Source organism: Phaethon lepturus, unplaced genomic scaffold (genome assembly GCF_000687285.1).
Source record: "Phaethon lepturus isolate BGI_N335 unplaced genomic scaffold, ASM68728v1 scaffold12191, whole genome shotgun sequence".
In the NCBI taxonomy this organism is placed as follows: domain Eukaryota; kingdom Metazoa; phylum Chordata; class Aves; order Phaethontiformes; family Phaethontidae; genus Phaethon; species Phaethon lepturus.
Genome location: NW_010515600.1, coordinates 77,230 through 96,041, shown reverse-complemented (window position 1 = coordinate 96,041; position 18,812 = coordinate 77,230). Strand labels below are relative to the sequence as shown.

Genomic DNA, 18,812 nt, shown 5'->3' with positions numbered 1-18,812 from the left:
CACCAAATTTGCGGATGACACCAAGTTGAGTGGTGCAGCTGACACATCTGAGGGACGGGATGCCATCCAGAGGGACCTGGACAAGCTCAAGGAGTGGGCCCATGTGAACCTCATGAGGTTCAGCAAGGCCAAGTTGCAGGGTCCTGCACCTGGGTCAGGGCAACCCCTGGTATCAATACAGGCTGGAGGATGAAGGGATTGAGAGAAGCCCTGCTGAGAGGGACTTGAAGGCATGGGTGGGTGAAAAGCTGGACATGAGCCAGTAAGAAGCGTGGCCAGCAGGTCGAGGGAGGTGATTCTGCCCCTCTACTCCTCTCTGCTGAGACCCCACGGGGAGTACTGCGTCCATCTCTGGAGCCCTCAGTACAAGAAAGACATGGACCTATTGGAGCGGGCCCAGAGGAGGGCCACAAAAATGATCAGAGGAATGGAACATCACTTCTATGAAGACAGGCTGAGAGAGTTGGATTATTCAGCCTGGAGAAGAGAAAGCTCTGGGGAGACCTTATTGCAGCCTTTCAATACTTGAAGAGGGCTTCTAAGAAAGATGGGGACAAACTTTTTAGCAAGGTCTGTTGGGACAGGACAAGGGGTAGTGGTTTTAAACTGAAAGAGGGTAGATTTAGACTAGATAGAAGGAAGAAATTTTTTACAAGGTGGTGAAACACTGGCAGAGGTTGCCCAGGGAGGTGGTAGATGCCCCATCCCTGGAGACATTGAAGGTCAGGTTGCACGGGGCTCTGAGCATCCTGATCTAGTTGAAGATGCCCCTGCTTATTGCAGGGGGGTAGGACTAGATGACCCTAAAGGTCCCTTCCAACCCAAACCATTCTGTGATTCTATGATTCTAGGAATCGTCCAGGTGATAATTTTCTGGAAAATAAGTGCATCTGTCAAAGTTGATGTCCTTAAATAATTCTTTGGGATTGTGTTCTTGTCTTTACTTTAGCTCTTTTCTTACACTTAACCCCTTTTCTTTCAGCCTTGGACAAGCTTAGTACTCAGCACCTCTACCACCCAACACAAGTGGAGATTGTGCAGTCCAATGTTGTGTTTGACATCAGCAGCCTGATGCTCTACGGTACTCAGGCTGTGCCTGTGAGACTGAAGATACTACTCGACCGACTCTTCAGTGTACTGAAGCAAGAGGAGGTGTTGCATATTCTGCATGGCTTAGGCTGGACACTTCGAGACTATGTTCGAGGCTACATCCTTCAGGTAGGAAATAAAGCAAAGCATATTTCCAAACCCAGTTAACTGAATTATTTTTTTTTTGTACAGGTGTAGTGACCATGCACCCTAAGAGGTAGAAGGATATGAAGTAAATTTAGTGTGGGATGTTGAAGACTAATGATGGTGTTGGCAAAATAAAATGCTCAATTTTTCCTAACTAAAAAAATGCAGGTTGCTTTGTACTGTAGTATTTATTTGTACTTGCTTACACTTATTGTAGGAAATACCTTAAATACTGCAAATACTGAGGTTAGCTAGCTGCAAGCCTGATTTGGTCATCAAAGGCAACTGGCAAATTTTCAAGGGCTACTGCTTGACTTAAGAAACTAAGATCCAAGTCAGCAGCTCCTTCATCTTTTCTTTCCTTCCTTAGCAAGATACCTAAGAAGGGGTAGATGAAATGGGGGTTGTGATCATGGTTGTGTTGGGAAGTATCCTTAGAGTGTAATTTATAAACAGGAAAATCCTGTTTGTAAGGCCATTTTTAAAAAGGTAGCTTTAAAGAAAGTGTTAAATGCAGATTGGTTGAGATCAGATGAACAAACAAAACAGAAGTAAACACAAAAGTGGAGAAGTTTGCTTTATGAGTATCATCATGAATATGTATGGTTGCTTAGCTGAAGAATTTAATCATCTGTTTGGTTCCAAAGTGAATTATTACATTTTATAAGACTATTTCTGATTGAGAATCTATTACTACATGCTTCTGAGTTCTCTTAATTGCTGCTGACTTTGTGGGAGTTCTGCATCATCTAGAAGTCATACAGTTATTGAAGTGGACATGCCTGAAAAACTTTGAAAATTCTAGTTTCTGATTTATTTCTTTACTTTCTTAGGCAATGATAGTGTGCTTGGCACTATATGGAAAATACAGTCCTGCTCTGCAGAATTCTGACTGTATTTTTTAACTCCTCTTCAATTTTCTGTCCTTTGTGTGAAAGAAGTAAATTAGCTTTACATACTTCTGTGGAAACCTTCATATTCTGTGTTCTTAAATATTTTCTTAAATGCTCTACACACAGATTTTCGCAGAGAAGTGTTCTGAATTGTTGAACAGTCCTGGTGAAAGAGTAATAAAAAGGCTATTACTTTAATAATGAGATCCTGTTATTCTTATTAGGATATATACAAAATGGAGGTCTTTAATTGTTTTAGGATTCTTTCAGGCAACTATATTGTAAAAGCTAAATGCTACACATTTTCAAATACAATAGAATCCATTTCTTCCCTTACCAGTCTAAAACTTACATGTAAGTATGCATCCATGATATTTATACAGTAAATATCTATAGGTGTTTGTATGATATATATGTATGGATATGTATCTATAGATACTAGGTATTATATATAATTTATATAAGGATGTGATAGATATCTATAGACATATGTAATGTAATGGCATTATGTGCATATTGCATCATATTTTAGATTCCTGGATTCTGAATGCTACTAACCAAGAAGGCTGAAGAAATATTATTTGCAAAGTAATACACATAAAAAGTTGCATCCTTTCTAAGATATAACATTAGAAATTTCCCTTTTACCAAATGTGATTAATAGTTAGGCGTAATGTATTGCAAACATAGAATGTAATTCAGTGTCCCTTACAGACAAGACAACTGACTGAAATCAGTAGTTTTCTTGTTTTAAAGGTCGTAGAATCAGGCTCGTATTCATTTTGTTTTAATTATCTTTTGGAATTATCTTTATATATGCAAGAGTGGCTTGTAATATAATTACATAAAGATTTATACAGAGTGGGATTTTGACCTATGCATTTGAGTGGTGTAAAGGCCTATAATACACCATTAGGTCAGAGTTCAGTTTATCTGGCTAAAACTCAATCACATTGTAGCCCTTAAGGCATGAATTTTACCATTACTACATTCAACAACAGTATATTGAATATTATGTCAGTTAAAGGAGAACAATTATCAATGAAAGTTAAGGGCAGCTGTTACAGGCTTGCCACATATTGACTTGGTTAGCACTCAGCTGTGGATTGTGTTAGTGGGTGAATGAAGACCTATGATAGCTGTAGCTGAGCCTGCCTGTTAGTTTAGCTCTCTGATTTCAAAGAATCATAGACTGGTCTGGGTTGGAAGGGAGGTCATGTTGTCCAACCCTCCTGCTTAAGCAGGGCCACCTAGAGCTGGTTGCCCAGGACCATATTCAGATGGCTTTTGAATAGCTCTAAGGATAGAGACCCCACAACCTCTCTGGCAAAAAAAGCATTTTGTTTCTGTTAAAGCTAGGAAGCCCACTATATGGCAGAAAGGGAAACTGCTTAGTAAAACATATCTGAAGAGAAATCTTAGTAAAATTAATCAAATCTGTGATAATAAAAAAGTCTTGTTTAAAAAGTAACTCTATTGCAACTCTCTGATAAAAAGGAGAAAAGGGGCATGCAGGAAAATGTGAAAGGAAATATGTAGTAACACCAGCACAGTAAATGTGCATGCAGATGAGGACTACAGGTAATGTATGCTTCAAGCAAAAGGTGTTGTTCCATGAAGCTCATCTTTACAGAATTGGAATTCTTCACAGAATTATTTGAGGGTTTCAGACTCAGCTTCTCCACACAAAAGCTTCTGACAAAATGGCATAAGCCTCCTGTATCAAGTACCAAGAGAAATCATACAGAATATCGCAGAGATATGGGATTGTTGGTAGGCTGTCAATTCAGGAGCGTTTGACTCTCAATCTGGAAGTGTAGTTCTTTTTAACTTGCCTGTGCAAACCTAAGTTATAACCTAGTCCAGTCAATGCTGATAAATTTACCATACATTCATACATACTCCTTGTACATCAAATATACAAATATGTACCTCTAGGAAAAGGTTTAAATTTGATATAATGCTGTAGTTAGAGAAGCGTAAACCAGTAAACTAGCTTGTTTGTCTCCAATCTAATAAAAATAATATTTTAAACTTGTAACTTGATGAAATGAAAAAAAAAAGGGAAGGTTAGTAGCTGTGCGAACACTTGCTCAGAAAAACAGAACTTATTTGGAACATACAGATTCTATATCCTAAGTCTCTTCTGCAAGGACTAAGAGAAGTACCAGAATAGGGAAAGGGAATGATGGTGACAGATTCCAGGATACTTATCCTCATTCGAGTTCCAGTGTTCACCAATTAGCCACAGTGCAAAAGATTTGTAAAGCTGGCACAAAATTGGATTTTCATGCCTTGGGAAGGCCCGAGACATCAATCTGTGCTGAATTTCCCCTGAATCATGCTGGAAGTGTTGAAATATTTTAACATCTTCCCTAAATGGAGTTTTTGGAGGGGGAAAAAAGAGAAATCTTAGGGTAGAGGTATCCACTCAAAATCAAGTATTTTAGTATTGCCAGATATTTTCTTTTCTGTTCAAGATCCGTAATGAAACGCTTCTTCCCACAAAAAAAAAACCCAAAAAAACAAAAAAACTTTTTCTCAGTAATTTTGAGAAAAACCTCACTGTTTGCTCCACTCAGGAAACAAGAGAAAAACCAGGGCCTCTGTCTAGTTGTGTATTAGTGCTGCAAGGTGGGTGGGATTATTTGTAATACCCTCATTTTGACTAATAATGTTTCTAAATAGCAAATTAAAAAGCAGTGGGCAGAGAAAAAATGCAGTATTTATTGCTTCATTCAGTGGATGCATTAATGGAGCACAGGAAGCAAAGGAACCCTGAAGCCAGCGGAGGTAATGTGATACACTGCCTTTCACATTTGGGCACAGTCACAGCATTGCCAGTAACGGCTGAAAGGCATTAAGACCTGGCAAGCTTTCTCTGGCCCCTGTGCAATAAACCTGGTTTCTGGTGAATAGATACCTATCCCTGAAATGTCAGAGAGTGACAGTTTGGTCAGCGGTCTCGTCAGATTGCTCACAGGATTGATGTTTTACACAAGGAGTTGTTCCCTCGCCTTTAGAAGTGATCCTCAAAAAAAACTTACTGCCCACTCCATGGGCATCCAGAGCGCTTCAGTTTCAGGCTTGTTTACCTGGTACGAATCTCAAGGAACCAAGTATTCGGTGTGGAGCTGCCAGCGAGCCTGTAGGTTTTCTCTTTGGGAACAGCCAACGCAACAACTATCTTTGCATGACGAGAATTTACTCTGTCAAAAACAGTAGCTGTTTTGGGTCAGATTCTGCAACTGCTACTCGGAGAGATGTGATTAGTGGCTCTATTGATTTGGGTGAAGTTACTTTTGCTGTAAAGAACAGCTCAACTGTGAGTAAGTCCCCAGGCCGGGTTTGATTCCAGCTGAGCTGAGTGAAGAGGTAGCTTTGCCAGCTGTTCTCCTCTGCTCCACCACTGGAGAATGCGTTACCCCACCCATTTGCTAGTGTAACTACATGTGTAATCACTCCCTAGCCAGGTTCTTTCTAAACAAGCCAGGTTAGAAAAATCCTCCTGCAAGTTAATTCTGATTATTCTGAGAGGAAAGGGCTAGAGAGCAATTGTGCCACTAGCAGTGAACAGCTGGGGCATTCATCTTTTAGACTGGTCCAGCTGCAGATGACAGGACATGTGACCACAACTTAAAGGCCATAAACTGACTCTTTGCAAATAATGATTCAGTGTTTCGAGTAACAGCTCAACACTTTTTCAACAGTTTTGTGATCAAATAGTTGTATTCCCTTAGTGTAAAAGAGGAAAATAAATATTATCTTTACAGTACAAAGAGGGAAGCAGAGGCACAGAACGGAACATTGGCAGAATCAGGAAAAGGGGCTAGACCTAGGATTCCCATTCCTACCCTTGTTCCCTTGAAAAAAGTAGGTTATAGTCAGTAGCTCATAGGCAACGTCTTGGCTGCCAGACTGTCTGGTGCCACACTCATGGCTCTGAGAAATTAAAAAAAAAAAGTCCCCCCAAACAAAATCAAAGCTAAAGCCAGCTGGAAAAGTATGGGTATTTTATTGGCCCAAAAGGTGACTCACTCACAGAAGTTCATGCACTGGACAGTGCATGGGGAATCACTAATCCTAAATGAAGGTCTCTTCCATGGCAATGGCATTGCTGAAAACTGATGAAATTCAAAATTATTAGATACAATTTTCTGCTTTGGGAAGGCTGGAAGTGGGCATATGATGCTTTTCCTGCCTCTGTGGTTTCACTGTCAAGACTGCTAATTTTAAAAGTAAGAAAAACACTCTGAAAGTAATGACATCCTCTGCCACTGCTGACTTGGGCTTGTGTGATTCTTTGCCCACAGATCATCAGCAGAATCTCACTTTATGAATTTAGTTAACTCTTCAGATGATGACCAGGGTGGACTATGGTTTATTCTCCTATTGCTGTGTTGGTTCTGTAAGGCTAAAACAACTGTTGAGGAAGAACAACTGTTTCACTCACTGAAGTCAGCTAAGAGTGAACTCTCAGAAGGTATACATTACAGGGTGGGGGGTGAGAGGCAGAAATTTAGATATTTTGTCAAAAGACAACATCCCAATAACTAAACTGAACTCATTCAAATTGTGAAATACATAGTGCAGATTCAGTTCTGAGGTTTTAAAAGAAAAATTGGTTATATGCATAGTCAAATTACATGCTCTCATGTGTTGGTGTTACATTTGACTGACAGTTTCTCAAATTTTTCTAAAACATAGTTGCTGTTGGTGGAACGAGTTATTTTCATTTGGTGTCCTAGTTTACCACAACTAGATCGTTTGTGCATACACTTCTTACATCCAGATTAGATCAAGAGATTTGGGGAGAAACCAAAGAAAGAAATTTGAGCATCTTTAATAATACTGTTCTTAATTTCTTTTCTGTTCTTTCTCTAAGTAATCCCTTAGCACCTCGTCCTTTCTAAGCAGATGAAATATTAACCATATGCACAGATGGAAATTGCTTTACTGTTCTTAAAATTAAATATTGCCCACCATTGGCTTGTCTGTGGAGGATTTCAGAAAAGCATGGGTTCTGTTGCTATCTGACCTCTTTTAGAGACTTTAGAGTCTGTAATCATTTGCCTCCTTTTAAGATGTTTGAACTTTTGCTAAAGAGCCTAAGTGCAAGGGCTATTTAATTAAACAGCTTGTCAAACAGCCTCCGTTGCTTAAACATAAGGAGCATTAGAAAGAAAACAAACAAACAGCAGCTCTGAGGATACCAGGTTTTCCAAGCTAGACAAGTGGTGTCAGATCATTGTAGTGATATCATACTTTCAGTTCAATGTAGTCTGCTATCTATAATCACGAGTCACGTGAAGTTTCTGTCAGTTTTTTTCTCAAGTGCCATCAGCTGATTTACTGTTCTCTTCTTTCATAACCAGAACACACCTTTAAAGCGGTGGTACGCTATATTATTCATGGTAAAGAAAATTAAAAGAAATAAGCAAATTAGAATATGGGTGGGGGGAAAAAAGAAGGTTAGCCTTGCAACTCAGTGAAAGTTTGACAACAGGTGTGCACATTAATACAATAAAAATGGCTTTTGTATGTGAAAGTTGTGCATTTATTTAATTGATATTGCTTCTCATTCCTCATTGGTCTGTTTGTCAATCTCTTAATTAATACTTTGCACTTGTTTAGCTCTGACCACTGGAGGATTTCCATGCATTTTAAGAAGCAGTCACTTACTCAGTCTTTCCATGCCTCTCTGAGTATTATGCCCTTTTTATGTTTAGTAAAACTGATGCAGATAAAGGTTAAGAAGTTTATCTGGTAAAGACTGTAACAAAGCCAAAGTACAGCCAAAGTCTTTCACCTGCAATCGTCATGTTTCCCATAATAACTGGCACCCACATTTAATTACTTGATAATGAAGAGAAAGTTACCTTTTTACAGTTTTTTTTTTTTTACTTTTTTCAGCTTTGTTAGTTACAATTCTATCTTATTCTATCTTGTGTTTTCTTTTCCACCTTGTAATTATTGTTAACACTCATATGTGTTCTTTTGTTCTGACAATTTTCAACAGCGGTCTTCAGAGCAACCAAGACTCAAAGCTGGGTAGCATTTATCCAGACTTCTGCTCTCCCAGTACATAGGGGATTTAAATCTGCGACTCTTTAGTATGTGCCTTGCCTATTTCTTGTTCTCTGTGCCTGTCTGTTCCCTCCTCCCTCCCTTTCTTCTCCAACTTACTTATTCTGTTGTCGTTGCCTCCCATTTCTGCCCCCCTGCCTTTTTTTTCTTGCTTATCTTCCCTTCTTCAGCCTCACCTCAGTTTCACTGCCCTTCCTTCTCTGATTTTGCCTCTTTAGCACAGAGGGATTAAAAGGATCTGTTAGATGATGTGTCCATCTCCTGAGTTTTCCATTCCTCCCACAGCATCACTGCATGGTAATATTTGCAGCTGTGATCATCTGGAAGAGTTTCTCTTCTCTCATGTGAGTCAGTTTAGCATGACTTCCCTGCACTTCTGTGGAACAGAGATTCTTCTCTTCTGTGCCCCTTGCTCTCTTGTATTCATCTTAGCTGCACTAAGCTAGGAGTGACTATCCTGTTTCTAAACAGAGGGTGGAAAAAGCTCAGATAAGCCTTTAAGGACTGAAGAGGGAGATAGGAAACAGAGCACAACTGCTGAGCCAGAGGGGAGCATTGCTGCATGTTTGAGCAAAGCAGTGCTACTTGTTCTACAGTGTGAAGTGCTTTCAGATTTTCTCTGTATCTGCACTAACTTACCTAACATCTCCCTGCTGCTTTTGATGCCGTACCTCTAATAGTAACACCACCAATCACACTAGTGCTACATGGCTATTTATCACACCCATTAGCACTTGAATGGGGAAAGAATAAAAATAAAGTCCAAAGAGTTTGATGGCACTTCTGAATGCCACCAGGACAAGTTACTTGACAACAGATGTCTCAGTAACTTGCAAAGATCATTTGGATTTCCAGAATATGTGCAGCTGGAGAGCTATGCTATTGCTGCTCTGTGTCTTGCATCTTGGAAGGGTAATGAAGCAGAGGGCTGTATAACCCCTGGTGATCAACAGCAGTATACATGATGCTAGTTCTTAATGACTACTATGAAATAGTCAGCCTTTATAACCATAGCGTTCATATGGCTTATAAATGCAAAGATGGCCTTTCTAATGGCAAACATTTTTGGCTGTTGAAGACCAAAAGGAAAAAAAAAAAAGAGAGAGACACTTTTGTGTAGCTGTTTCTCCTATCTGGAATGTGTACTGTTTACAGTACTGGGACCGGGAGAAGCCGTGATCCCACTGACTGACGTAGTTTCACACAGCTGGGCACGGCTACTGGGATACAGAGCATGGAAATGGCTGTTACTGAAGGTCTGTCAGGCATATGCCAGAACCATGTGTGCTTGCTTTTTAAATTGGAGCTGAAAATCTCTTCACCTGCCAAGGCTTGAGTTCATGGTCCTGTGTTTCTCTTGTGATAGTTGATGAAATCACAAACACCTAAAGTAGAGTGGGGGATGAAGGAGGTAGGAGGAATAGTTCACTCCCTAGGCCGTTTTAGGTGTGAGTGATGCCATCAAGCACTGCAGGAGAAAGAGAGCCCTGAACTTGGGTCTTGGCAGGTGAGCCAAGGAGGAAACTATTTCCAGCTTTCTTGCTTCAGAATGTGTTTGAATTTCTATTAACCATTGATCACAGAATTTTTTCATTGAAATACATATATATATGTGTGTATATATGAACATACTTAAATAATCTATAAATTTTATTTGTATTTTTAATGGATCGTGAGTGTGTGTGTCTGTGACAAACATCTCCATTTTTGAGAATGATTCTCTGTGGATGAGGGCAAGGAAGAGTATGGTTTTCCTCCTATCCTAGAAAATCACTTTTCTTGCTGAGAATGCTATGTTGAAGCTTCTACCAGAACATATCCGGCACTGTGTCAAAGAAATATGACCACTGAGTTGAGGACAGTTATCTTGGGGCTAGTGTCCATCTCAATTTTCTTGTAATAAATGCAGTGACCTGTTATAAAATAAAGAAAACAAAAGGGCATAAAGCTATTGATCGAAGAAAAATGTGCGTGTGCATGTGGAGGGGAGTGAGTTGTGCCAAGAATCCAAGAAATTAACTTCATTATTCTCACAAAATACAGCTCAGAGATTAGAACTTCTGCTTTTTGTAGACTACTCTCTTCACAGAGGACCTCAGGCTGAATTCAAATCATGGTCCTGGAGGGGATAAGGTTGTGATATTAACCATTCAGCTACACATCAATGGAGATTAGTTCCATTAGAGAGTATGGAGTCCAGACCATGACACATTAATGGGTTTAAGACTTTTCCCAGTTTAGACACCTCTTGCTCTGAGTTTAGGGGTGGTTTTCATTGTCTGTGTGTCAGCACTGGCTTCAGGCACTTATGAAATTCAGGCCTACAGACACTTCGGAATCAGGAGGGGCCACAGAGAATCAAACTTGTCATCTGTCCAGCATCAGTTGATTTACTGCTTTTCTTGAAGTCCAAGGGATCTCAAGGGGACTTTTTTCCCTTGCAGCACTGATCTTTCAATGAGGTGCTAGTGCCTGTCCTGAGCAATAACAAGGAATAACAGTGAAGTGTGAGTAACTCTTATTAGGAGGGGTAAATGTCATTAGCACTTACTGTTGCCTTCTAGGCAGTAAGAGCACAGCATTGAATATAGACAGACAACTCCCTTTTACTTATCAAGGTATATTTTGAATCTAATGATGATGAACTCTTATATTTTAATTAATAAGTTTACTTTTCTTTCCTGTGCTGAAATAGCTTCTATTATTTAGTTGTCATTTTGTACCATGTCCTAGAATTTTGAATACTTAACTTGAAGCCAGGAAATGTGTATTATTCTATTGGCTCTAATATATTAACTTGCTGCACGAGTCCTTTGTGCTTCCACTTGATTTCTCTCCTCCCCCACGGCTTTTACAAAATGTTCTAATCATCCCAATTAATACTTGGATGTTGTTAATTAATGTTTATGAAGTGCTTTGAGATCCTCTAATGAAATAGAATGTGTAATTATGTTTGTTCTTTAGTCAAATCCTGAAACATCACTACCACTGGAACAGTAGTTTCAGTAAATTTTCTTTTTTAATAATCTTTTTAGCAAATGGAAGAGGAAGAATTTGTTTCATTTGTTTCATTTTTACCTTTTATAGTAGGGGAAAGTATGTCTGTTTATATCGAGTCTTGCTGGATTCTTCATGATGTATCTTGGCAGAATTGCACCCTGAAGTCTTACATTCTTTCTGGAAAAGGTGTGGAAACCTGTGTGACTGACTGACAGTCATCCTGCAGAGAAGGAAGTCACTTGTAGGACAGGTGGATTTTTAAGACTGCTGGCCCTGTACGTTTCAGCTTGCTGGGTTTTGTGTGTATCTGTATAGCTTGCCTAGTGATGTGGATATAGTAATAGAGTTAACATCTTTATATTTTTATCCACGCAGTCTGGATATTGGATGTCTTTAACTCGTGTCCAAGTTGACATACGGTGCTGACAAATAGGAATAAAGGAAATGAGCCGGCTCATCAAGTTGCTTGCAACTTACCTGATGTTGCACCGGGCTTTCCATTAAAACAGAATGGCTCTCAGACTATTTGGAAATAGCTAGGACAATGCCTGGGCAACTCACTCTGTTCAGCTAGCTCAATATGTAGCTGAATAAATGCTTGGTGAATCACTTCAGAAAAGGATAGTCACTATAGAAGGTCAGCATATTAATATGAAGCAGTCCAGTATTACTAGATTCAAACACTTGAAGGTGGTAAGTTCAGATTCTGAATATTGGAGAATTACTGGTTTAAAAGATTAGATTTAATATAATTTATTTTTGCTTTCCATTTTATACTGGAGAAATCAGGTTTGCTTTTTGAAGGGGCTTCTTCCTGTTTTGAAACCTACTGTAAAAAACAGTGAAAAATGAGAACTTCTTTAGATAAAAAAGAAAATCAACACAAGAACTCCAGGAAGCAGGTACAGTAAAAAAAAAAACACCTTGTAATATCAAGAGATTTTTGATAAAATTGCAAGAATTGGCTGTTTGGCAGTAATGTTGCTGAGTACTCAGTAAAACAGGCTGAGTATGTAATGTTGCAGTCCACAAAAATGCTTTTGTCCAACCCATCTCCTTTAGAAAGAATTCCATAAAATAAATTTAGTTGTAAAGAATTTAACTAGTACTAATTCAATCGTTTTCATGTGTGAGCTGCTTTCCTCTTGATAGGTGTATTTCAAACAGTACCATGGGATACAAAACAGAGCTCTTCTCTCGCCTTTGTAGGCTCAAAGAGTTGTGAGGTAATGGATATGACATCCATTTTCTGCCACAGCTGAAGGCAGACATGTATTTCCTGGGAGAAAACTGGTGAGGAATAATAATGTCTGTAGCAGATTGCTCAGACAGTTGTGTTTGTTGAGAGGCTGCAGAGACCTGGGTGTTATAGAAGGTAAGAAGGTGTTCTGGGACAACTGACCAGCAGAGGTGGTGTATCCAGAGATACGATGACAGCCACTTATGATGTGCATAACCATCTCTGACCTGGTCACCTCCAGACTTCGCTTGGAGGCTGTGGCTTGAGGAGCCCGTTTTCCCCCAACCACATACAGCTAGCAAGTTGATTTTACATGATGAGCTTAAGATGCATCTTGAAAGAGTAAGTTTCTCATAATGCTTGCTTGTATATATTCTTGGAGCCTGGTACTTGATGTGTTATGAACTGAACAGCCCTGTAGCCCCGTATGTATTCCAATTTGCTAATTTTGTTACTGTGCACTGTTATTGCCTATAGTATTAATACTGACCTGTAACAGTTACTAAATGGAAGGTTGTTCATTCTGGTGGTTGGAAGAGTGTCTGTTCAGCTGGAATAGAGAGTTAGCTCTCTCATTGGGTCAATACAACCATTTTTCGTAGGCATAGAAACATTGTGATACGTGTGACCTGAGCTTTACATTTTTCCCAAAGTCACAGAAATAATAAAAAATATTTTTTTTCTGAATTTTTTGTTTGTTTGGGTTTGTTTTTGGTGAATGATATCCTGCAGGATCAAATAGATCAAATAAAATATAGTACATTAGCATGGAACTGCTTGTTATATGAATGTTTAGATTTGTTTGGAGCAGGATAAAAATGTCAATGCAATAGAAAGTTTTATGGGATTTGAGGCACTTGTGAGAATTTAAATGTCAAACCAGTTTGAGGTGCTTCAGAAGTGCTTCACACTGAAAATTTGGAATGAAAGTATACATATTCCCATGCCTGAATAATAGCTTCAGTAACGTAGAATGAATTTCCAATACTAGTCGCACAAGACATTAGATGTGTGTCTGTAAGGCTTTCACCTGCCACCGGTCTGCTTTACGTTGTAGTACTGTTAAGTCCTTCTCTAAGGTACTGACTTTCACTTTGGCAGAGTGTTTACCCTCAGTTCACAGAAGATAGCTGTACTGGAATTTCAGCAGCTACTGCTCTGTACCGAAGTCCTTGGCCTTTTATCTAGCTGTTCAAAGGAACAGGACTTGTATGACAATGCTTTGTAGGACTATTTTCAGCTCAGTTTAAGAGACAGGAAGGAAGGTGCTGCAAATATATGGAGTCTTTACATGCTTTGTGTATGTGGCCAAGTAGTGGAGACATACACTGGTAGTTCCTACAGTGAAGAAAAAGCAACACTCATCCCTTTTGAGGCACTGAAGAAAATATACGAGAGAGATGGGGGAAAAAGAGGTTATAAAAATGCAAACCAGCGGAGTTCTCAGCTTATTGGACACTAGATACACAAAGCCATAGGGAGCCAAATGTAATTTGTTACCCAGAGGACTGCTCACTCACTGTCAGAAAGTGGGTCCTGATTCAGCAAGGTGCATAAGCACCTACCCAACTTTAAACAATTAATGTCTTTGAATTCAACAGGGATCCTCTCACATGTTTAATGTTAAGCATATGCTTGTACGTTTTTCTGAATTGGGGCCTCAGTGAATGTATGTATGTCAGCTTGGTCAGCTGAGGTCACACAACAGTTCCCTTCCTGTAAGCATTGCCCTTTAGTTGAAGAGGAATGAATAGCAAGTTGTGAGAACTGTATGAGAAAGTACGTTTCAATTAAAAATTGTAGGTTTCTAAAGATTCTTTCTTTATTGTTAATTGTTTTCACTGGGGTAGACTCCATCTCTCTCTGCACTGACATTCATTACATCTCTCAAAACGAGGCCACAATCCATGGATCGTTTGTGGCATGTTTTGCACATAGAGACTCACTAATGAAGCAGATTCTAATCATGAGGTCTTCAAATCAGTTTCTTCATGTCCATGAACACTAGGGCTTCACCAAAGGAAGGTCTAAACTTCTTTGGTCCAGGTTGCTGCTCTTTTTCTTTCCTGCCCCAAGCAGGAGTTTTTTGGGGGAGGTAGAAGAAATAATCAATGAGCACAAGGTCCTTGCCCACCCAGCCATCCCCTCCCCAGTGTCTGTGGGTCAGGTATGGGTAGCTGCTGCATCCCCAATTCATTTCCCTTCTAGCTGAGTGTCTGCAGACCACCCAAGAGCACAGCTTTTTCACTCTGGCTGCGCAGGGAGCCAAGACTTTGCCCAGGTTGCTGAGCTGATTACATAGTACGTACAAATTAAGAGATGAGTTTCTGTTCCCTTTGAAATTTTTGACATACTTTACCAAATACCCCCTATGAAAAAGAGGAGCAGGTTTGCAAAAGTGGTTGAAGTACTTGATAATAGATGAGCAACTGAGGTAATGTGAAGAACATAGTACAGCTAGGGATCAAATACAGGGAAGAGTCCTTAAATGTTACGTTTCCAACAAACTTTGGCATGTTTAGAAACCACCCTTCCTCCCTAGTGTCCTGGCCTATTATTGCTATTGGCAGTTTGTCCTTTGTGTCATTCAGGAGTTTGTAATGAATCCATAAAACCCAAATAATACTGCATTTTGTTTGGAGGAAAACAGCAGACTTCTGCTTTAGTGGATGGACTCGATGCATGGAGTTGTAAAGAATACAGTGTTGGCCACATATTGTGTATAGTCCTTGGAGTATTAGTTCTGACCCTCTTACATGGTAAATAATATTGACTGATATAAAGTAAAGACACTTATATTTTGCACCATATATTTTATAATACTTTTTGTACCTTTGTTTGGGTTTTTTTTTGCTGAAAGGTAGCCGACAGATCTTTGAAGTTATTCTTTTTACATATACAGTTTTTTTAAAGTAAGTTACAGTTTTACCTTTTCAGCATGATAGCATCAGGCATTGATATCTCTAGTCAAACTTAAGTATCAAAATTTGTGCTTCCAAATTCATAGACCTATCCCTGAAGAAACAGTAAAAAGATAGACATTTCAGTTCCCATCTATGGATACAAGAAAGAAAATTGTCATTTAGAGGCAGACTCTGATATTTATTTTAGTAGTGCCTTACTTTACAACCAGTGGAACCACTTGTGCAGTAAAGCACTGTTTAGTTGAAATGGAGATATCAGAAGTAAGCTCACCTTGTTCACTTTAAATTCTGTGCTTTTTGACAGTTAAGCATAGTGAATTAACTTTTCAAATTTCACTCATTGTGAAATTCGGCTTATGTTTTCTCTGCCTTCAGTCCAACTCCTCTAACGTGTCTGTTTAAGCAAAAATAAATTTTAAAAAAGGAGGGAAGGGAAACAAGGATTTAATCAATAATATCTGGGGATATCAGTGCAGACACAGAATTTTCAGAAGGCTACTAATGCCAAATCCCACCTATATTCAACTCCTGAATCTCTCACTGTAGCTTTAAAAATGTTGTGACTGCTTGATTATTTTATGCCCAAAAGTTAGGTTGTGTGACAAGTAGTTTCCACAATGCACAGTATTTAACAAAAATACTTCAATGGCCAGTTGTTAAGAGAAAATGTAGCAGTCTCACTGAGCTTTGGCTATGTATTTAAATATTGGTTCACAGGGTGAGAAGTTCAGACAATGAGGAATCATACCAGTTGTCCGTGAGAACTGGAATGAAACAGATGAAGAAAAATAATTCAATCTTATGAAGAGCAGAAAGCAAATTATGAGTAAGCTTGGCTAATATCACACACCCCCCCCCAACATATCCACACATGGATGTGCACACACACAGACAAGGTTGTTTGCCTTTTAGTGATGCTCACTTTGGAATGTCTGAACTGAAAGATTTGGACTAAATCCTGCAAGCAGTTACGGTGCTGAGTCAGTTTATGTCCTTAATTTTAAAGCCTCAGAAGCTTTTTGAAGTGTGAACCTTTTCTGGCTCACATATCTCCTCCAGAGCATGCAAGAGCACAGTGCACCTATGGCAAAGAAATTAGAAGTGGCAGTAACCACTATATAGATATATAATATCTATATAACCACTTAGATATAAACAGTTTCCTCCCTCCACCTTGGAGAAACCCAGCTGTTGCTGACTAACCCTCTTTTTTTCCTACCATTTTGCAATGTGTTTGAGACTGCATTTCAAGAAAAACTGAATTTGGAGCTTAAGCATTTAGTTTGTTACCTTTTCTCCTCATCTTTTTTTGTTTTTAAGATTAGCCATTTGACACATTTTGTTGGAGATCAAAAATACCTCTTTCTGGTCAGACATCTAGGACAGGGATTCCCAGCCTGTGCTTTATTTCCATAAAGCCTGGAATTCAGTGGAGCACCTGCTTATTGTCTTGGCATCTGGGTGGTCTTGCTGGTATTTAACTGCTCTACTTCGTTAAGAGACCACAAAAAAGGCCATCAAATTCTTTCTTAGTTTTTTCTCTTCCATGTAAGCAGTTACTGCAGAGCTGTATCTTTGCAATGGGATAGGAAAGGGCTCAGAAACAGTTTCTTTCAGGATGATGTTCACATTATGAAAACATTTCCAAAATCCTGATGTGGTTTTTGGGGTTTTGGGGTGGTTTTTTTTCTGCTTCTCTTAGTGCAGGATTGTACAAGAGGAATAGATTTGAATGATTTTTGTCCAGGCCACTTTTATTGTACTCAGTAGTACAATGCTTCATTCCTTTGGGAAAAACTGGGTAACTGTATTATTGTAGGTATTGTAAGAACATTATATTATAAGCTTAACAATATAGCTTTCAATTTTGGGAGGGGGCCGGAGATAGAAGAAATTATCTCCACAATAGAAATGTATTATTCTCATATCAAAAGAAAACTTCTTTGAAAACATTTCCTTTGCTTATTATATTTTTCCCCCCATTTATTCTTGTCAGTACAGGACACATTCAGCATCTGTTCTCTAGCAAAAGCCCTCAGGAAAAATTAAAAAGCTGTTCTTGCAAATTCATCATTATTATTAAGAACCATAATTCACCTCATGGTTATCTCAGCCCTTCTCTAGCTCTTATCTGCACTGTGTGATGACATTGCCTTCTTGAGCAAGGCATCGTTCCAGCCTCGTCTCATCTCTCCCACCTTAATTTGTACCGATGCGTTGCAGTTTGGTGACAGGCAGTTGTTCGTGCTTGAATAACCCAAGATTTGAATTCTACAGTTTGTGGCATCCATGTAATGCTTAGCAGTGGGTACAGCTGTTAACTATTCGCTTATAAATAATCTTTTTCCCCTCTCAACCTGTCTCCCAGGTAGTGTACCTGTCACCATTAATAACTCATCGGTTGCTCCCCAGTGATTTGGCCCATCACTTGTCATTCACAGTGGAGCGCGGCGCTGGCCGGCTATTGAAGCTCACACAAGCTCCTTCAGCTGTTCCGTCATCCCAGCAGCCGCCCCATTTCGTGTTCCTGACTCGCAGGAAGTCGCGCTGATGGGTTCCACTGTTAGGCACCTCAGTTGTCCCCTCTTGTCGCCAACTGCGCACCGAGCCGTGCCTTTGGGAAGTATAATATTGTCTGCTCCAGGCAGGGAGGTATGTTACAAATTGTTTTAAGTCAGCTCTTGCCCCGCCACGTTGATTTCACCGGAGGTGTAACCCTGGAGTTCGTTTGGACCGTCAATGCAGCAGTTGTGTGCACACACCTATTTAATACTAAAAAGTTTGTCTTCCTGTTTATTTTTACTGACGTACGTGCTCCAGAAATCAGAACAAAAAGAAACCTGAGACTCTGTATTGATTACCTCTGTGGGCGTGGGAGGGGGAGGGAAGATAGAAGTGACTTTGGTTGCCACCTCACATAAAAGGTTAATTTTTTACTCCATTACTCTGCATAACAGAATAGTTGTCCCTTCTCTTCGAGAGTGACATCGTTCCTTTCCCAAGGAGCCCTGGCAGGGGTGCTCCTCATCTTCTTGCTTAGGAGGAACTTACCGTAAAGCATGGTGCGGTCTGTGGACAGGAGGTCGTTCGGGGTCAAGGCAATACAGAGACAGGTCTCATGAGCAAAGATAGTGCTTTGGAGAGACGCTCGAAAGTGAAGTGGTACATAGGTAGCTACTATATTAGTTTTGTAGCTGTTGAATTAAGACAGTTTCTTGCTTTTCCTATTTCCCGAGTAGAAACTGTGGCAGAGTAACTTGCACCATTTAACAACTATATTTACATAGTAGAGGTAGTACTCTTTGGTTTGAACACTGAGCTTGAATTAATTGCTAATGTAAAGGTTTTCCAAGTGTATTTCTAACAAATCAGTGAAAATCAGAACTTTTCTGCAGGAATGACACTACAGGAATGACACTGCAGGAAGAGCAC

At 39.5% G+C, this 18,812-nt stretch overlaps 1 protein-coding gene across 1 annotated transcript in view; it reads left to right on the top strand.

Annotated features, from left to right (window-relative positions):
- The window catches only part of BNC2 (basonuclin 2), a 112,383-nt gene that overhangs the window by 36,440 nt on the left and 57,131 nt on the right, over nt 1-18,812 (top strand). The window contains exon 5 of the mRNA XM_010295832.1: nt 983-1,218. Within this exon, the coding sequence (XP_010294134.1) occupies nt 983-1,218 (236 nt within the window). The remainder of the gene's footprint in view (nt 1-982; nt 1,219-18,812) is intronic.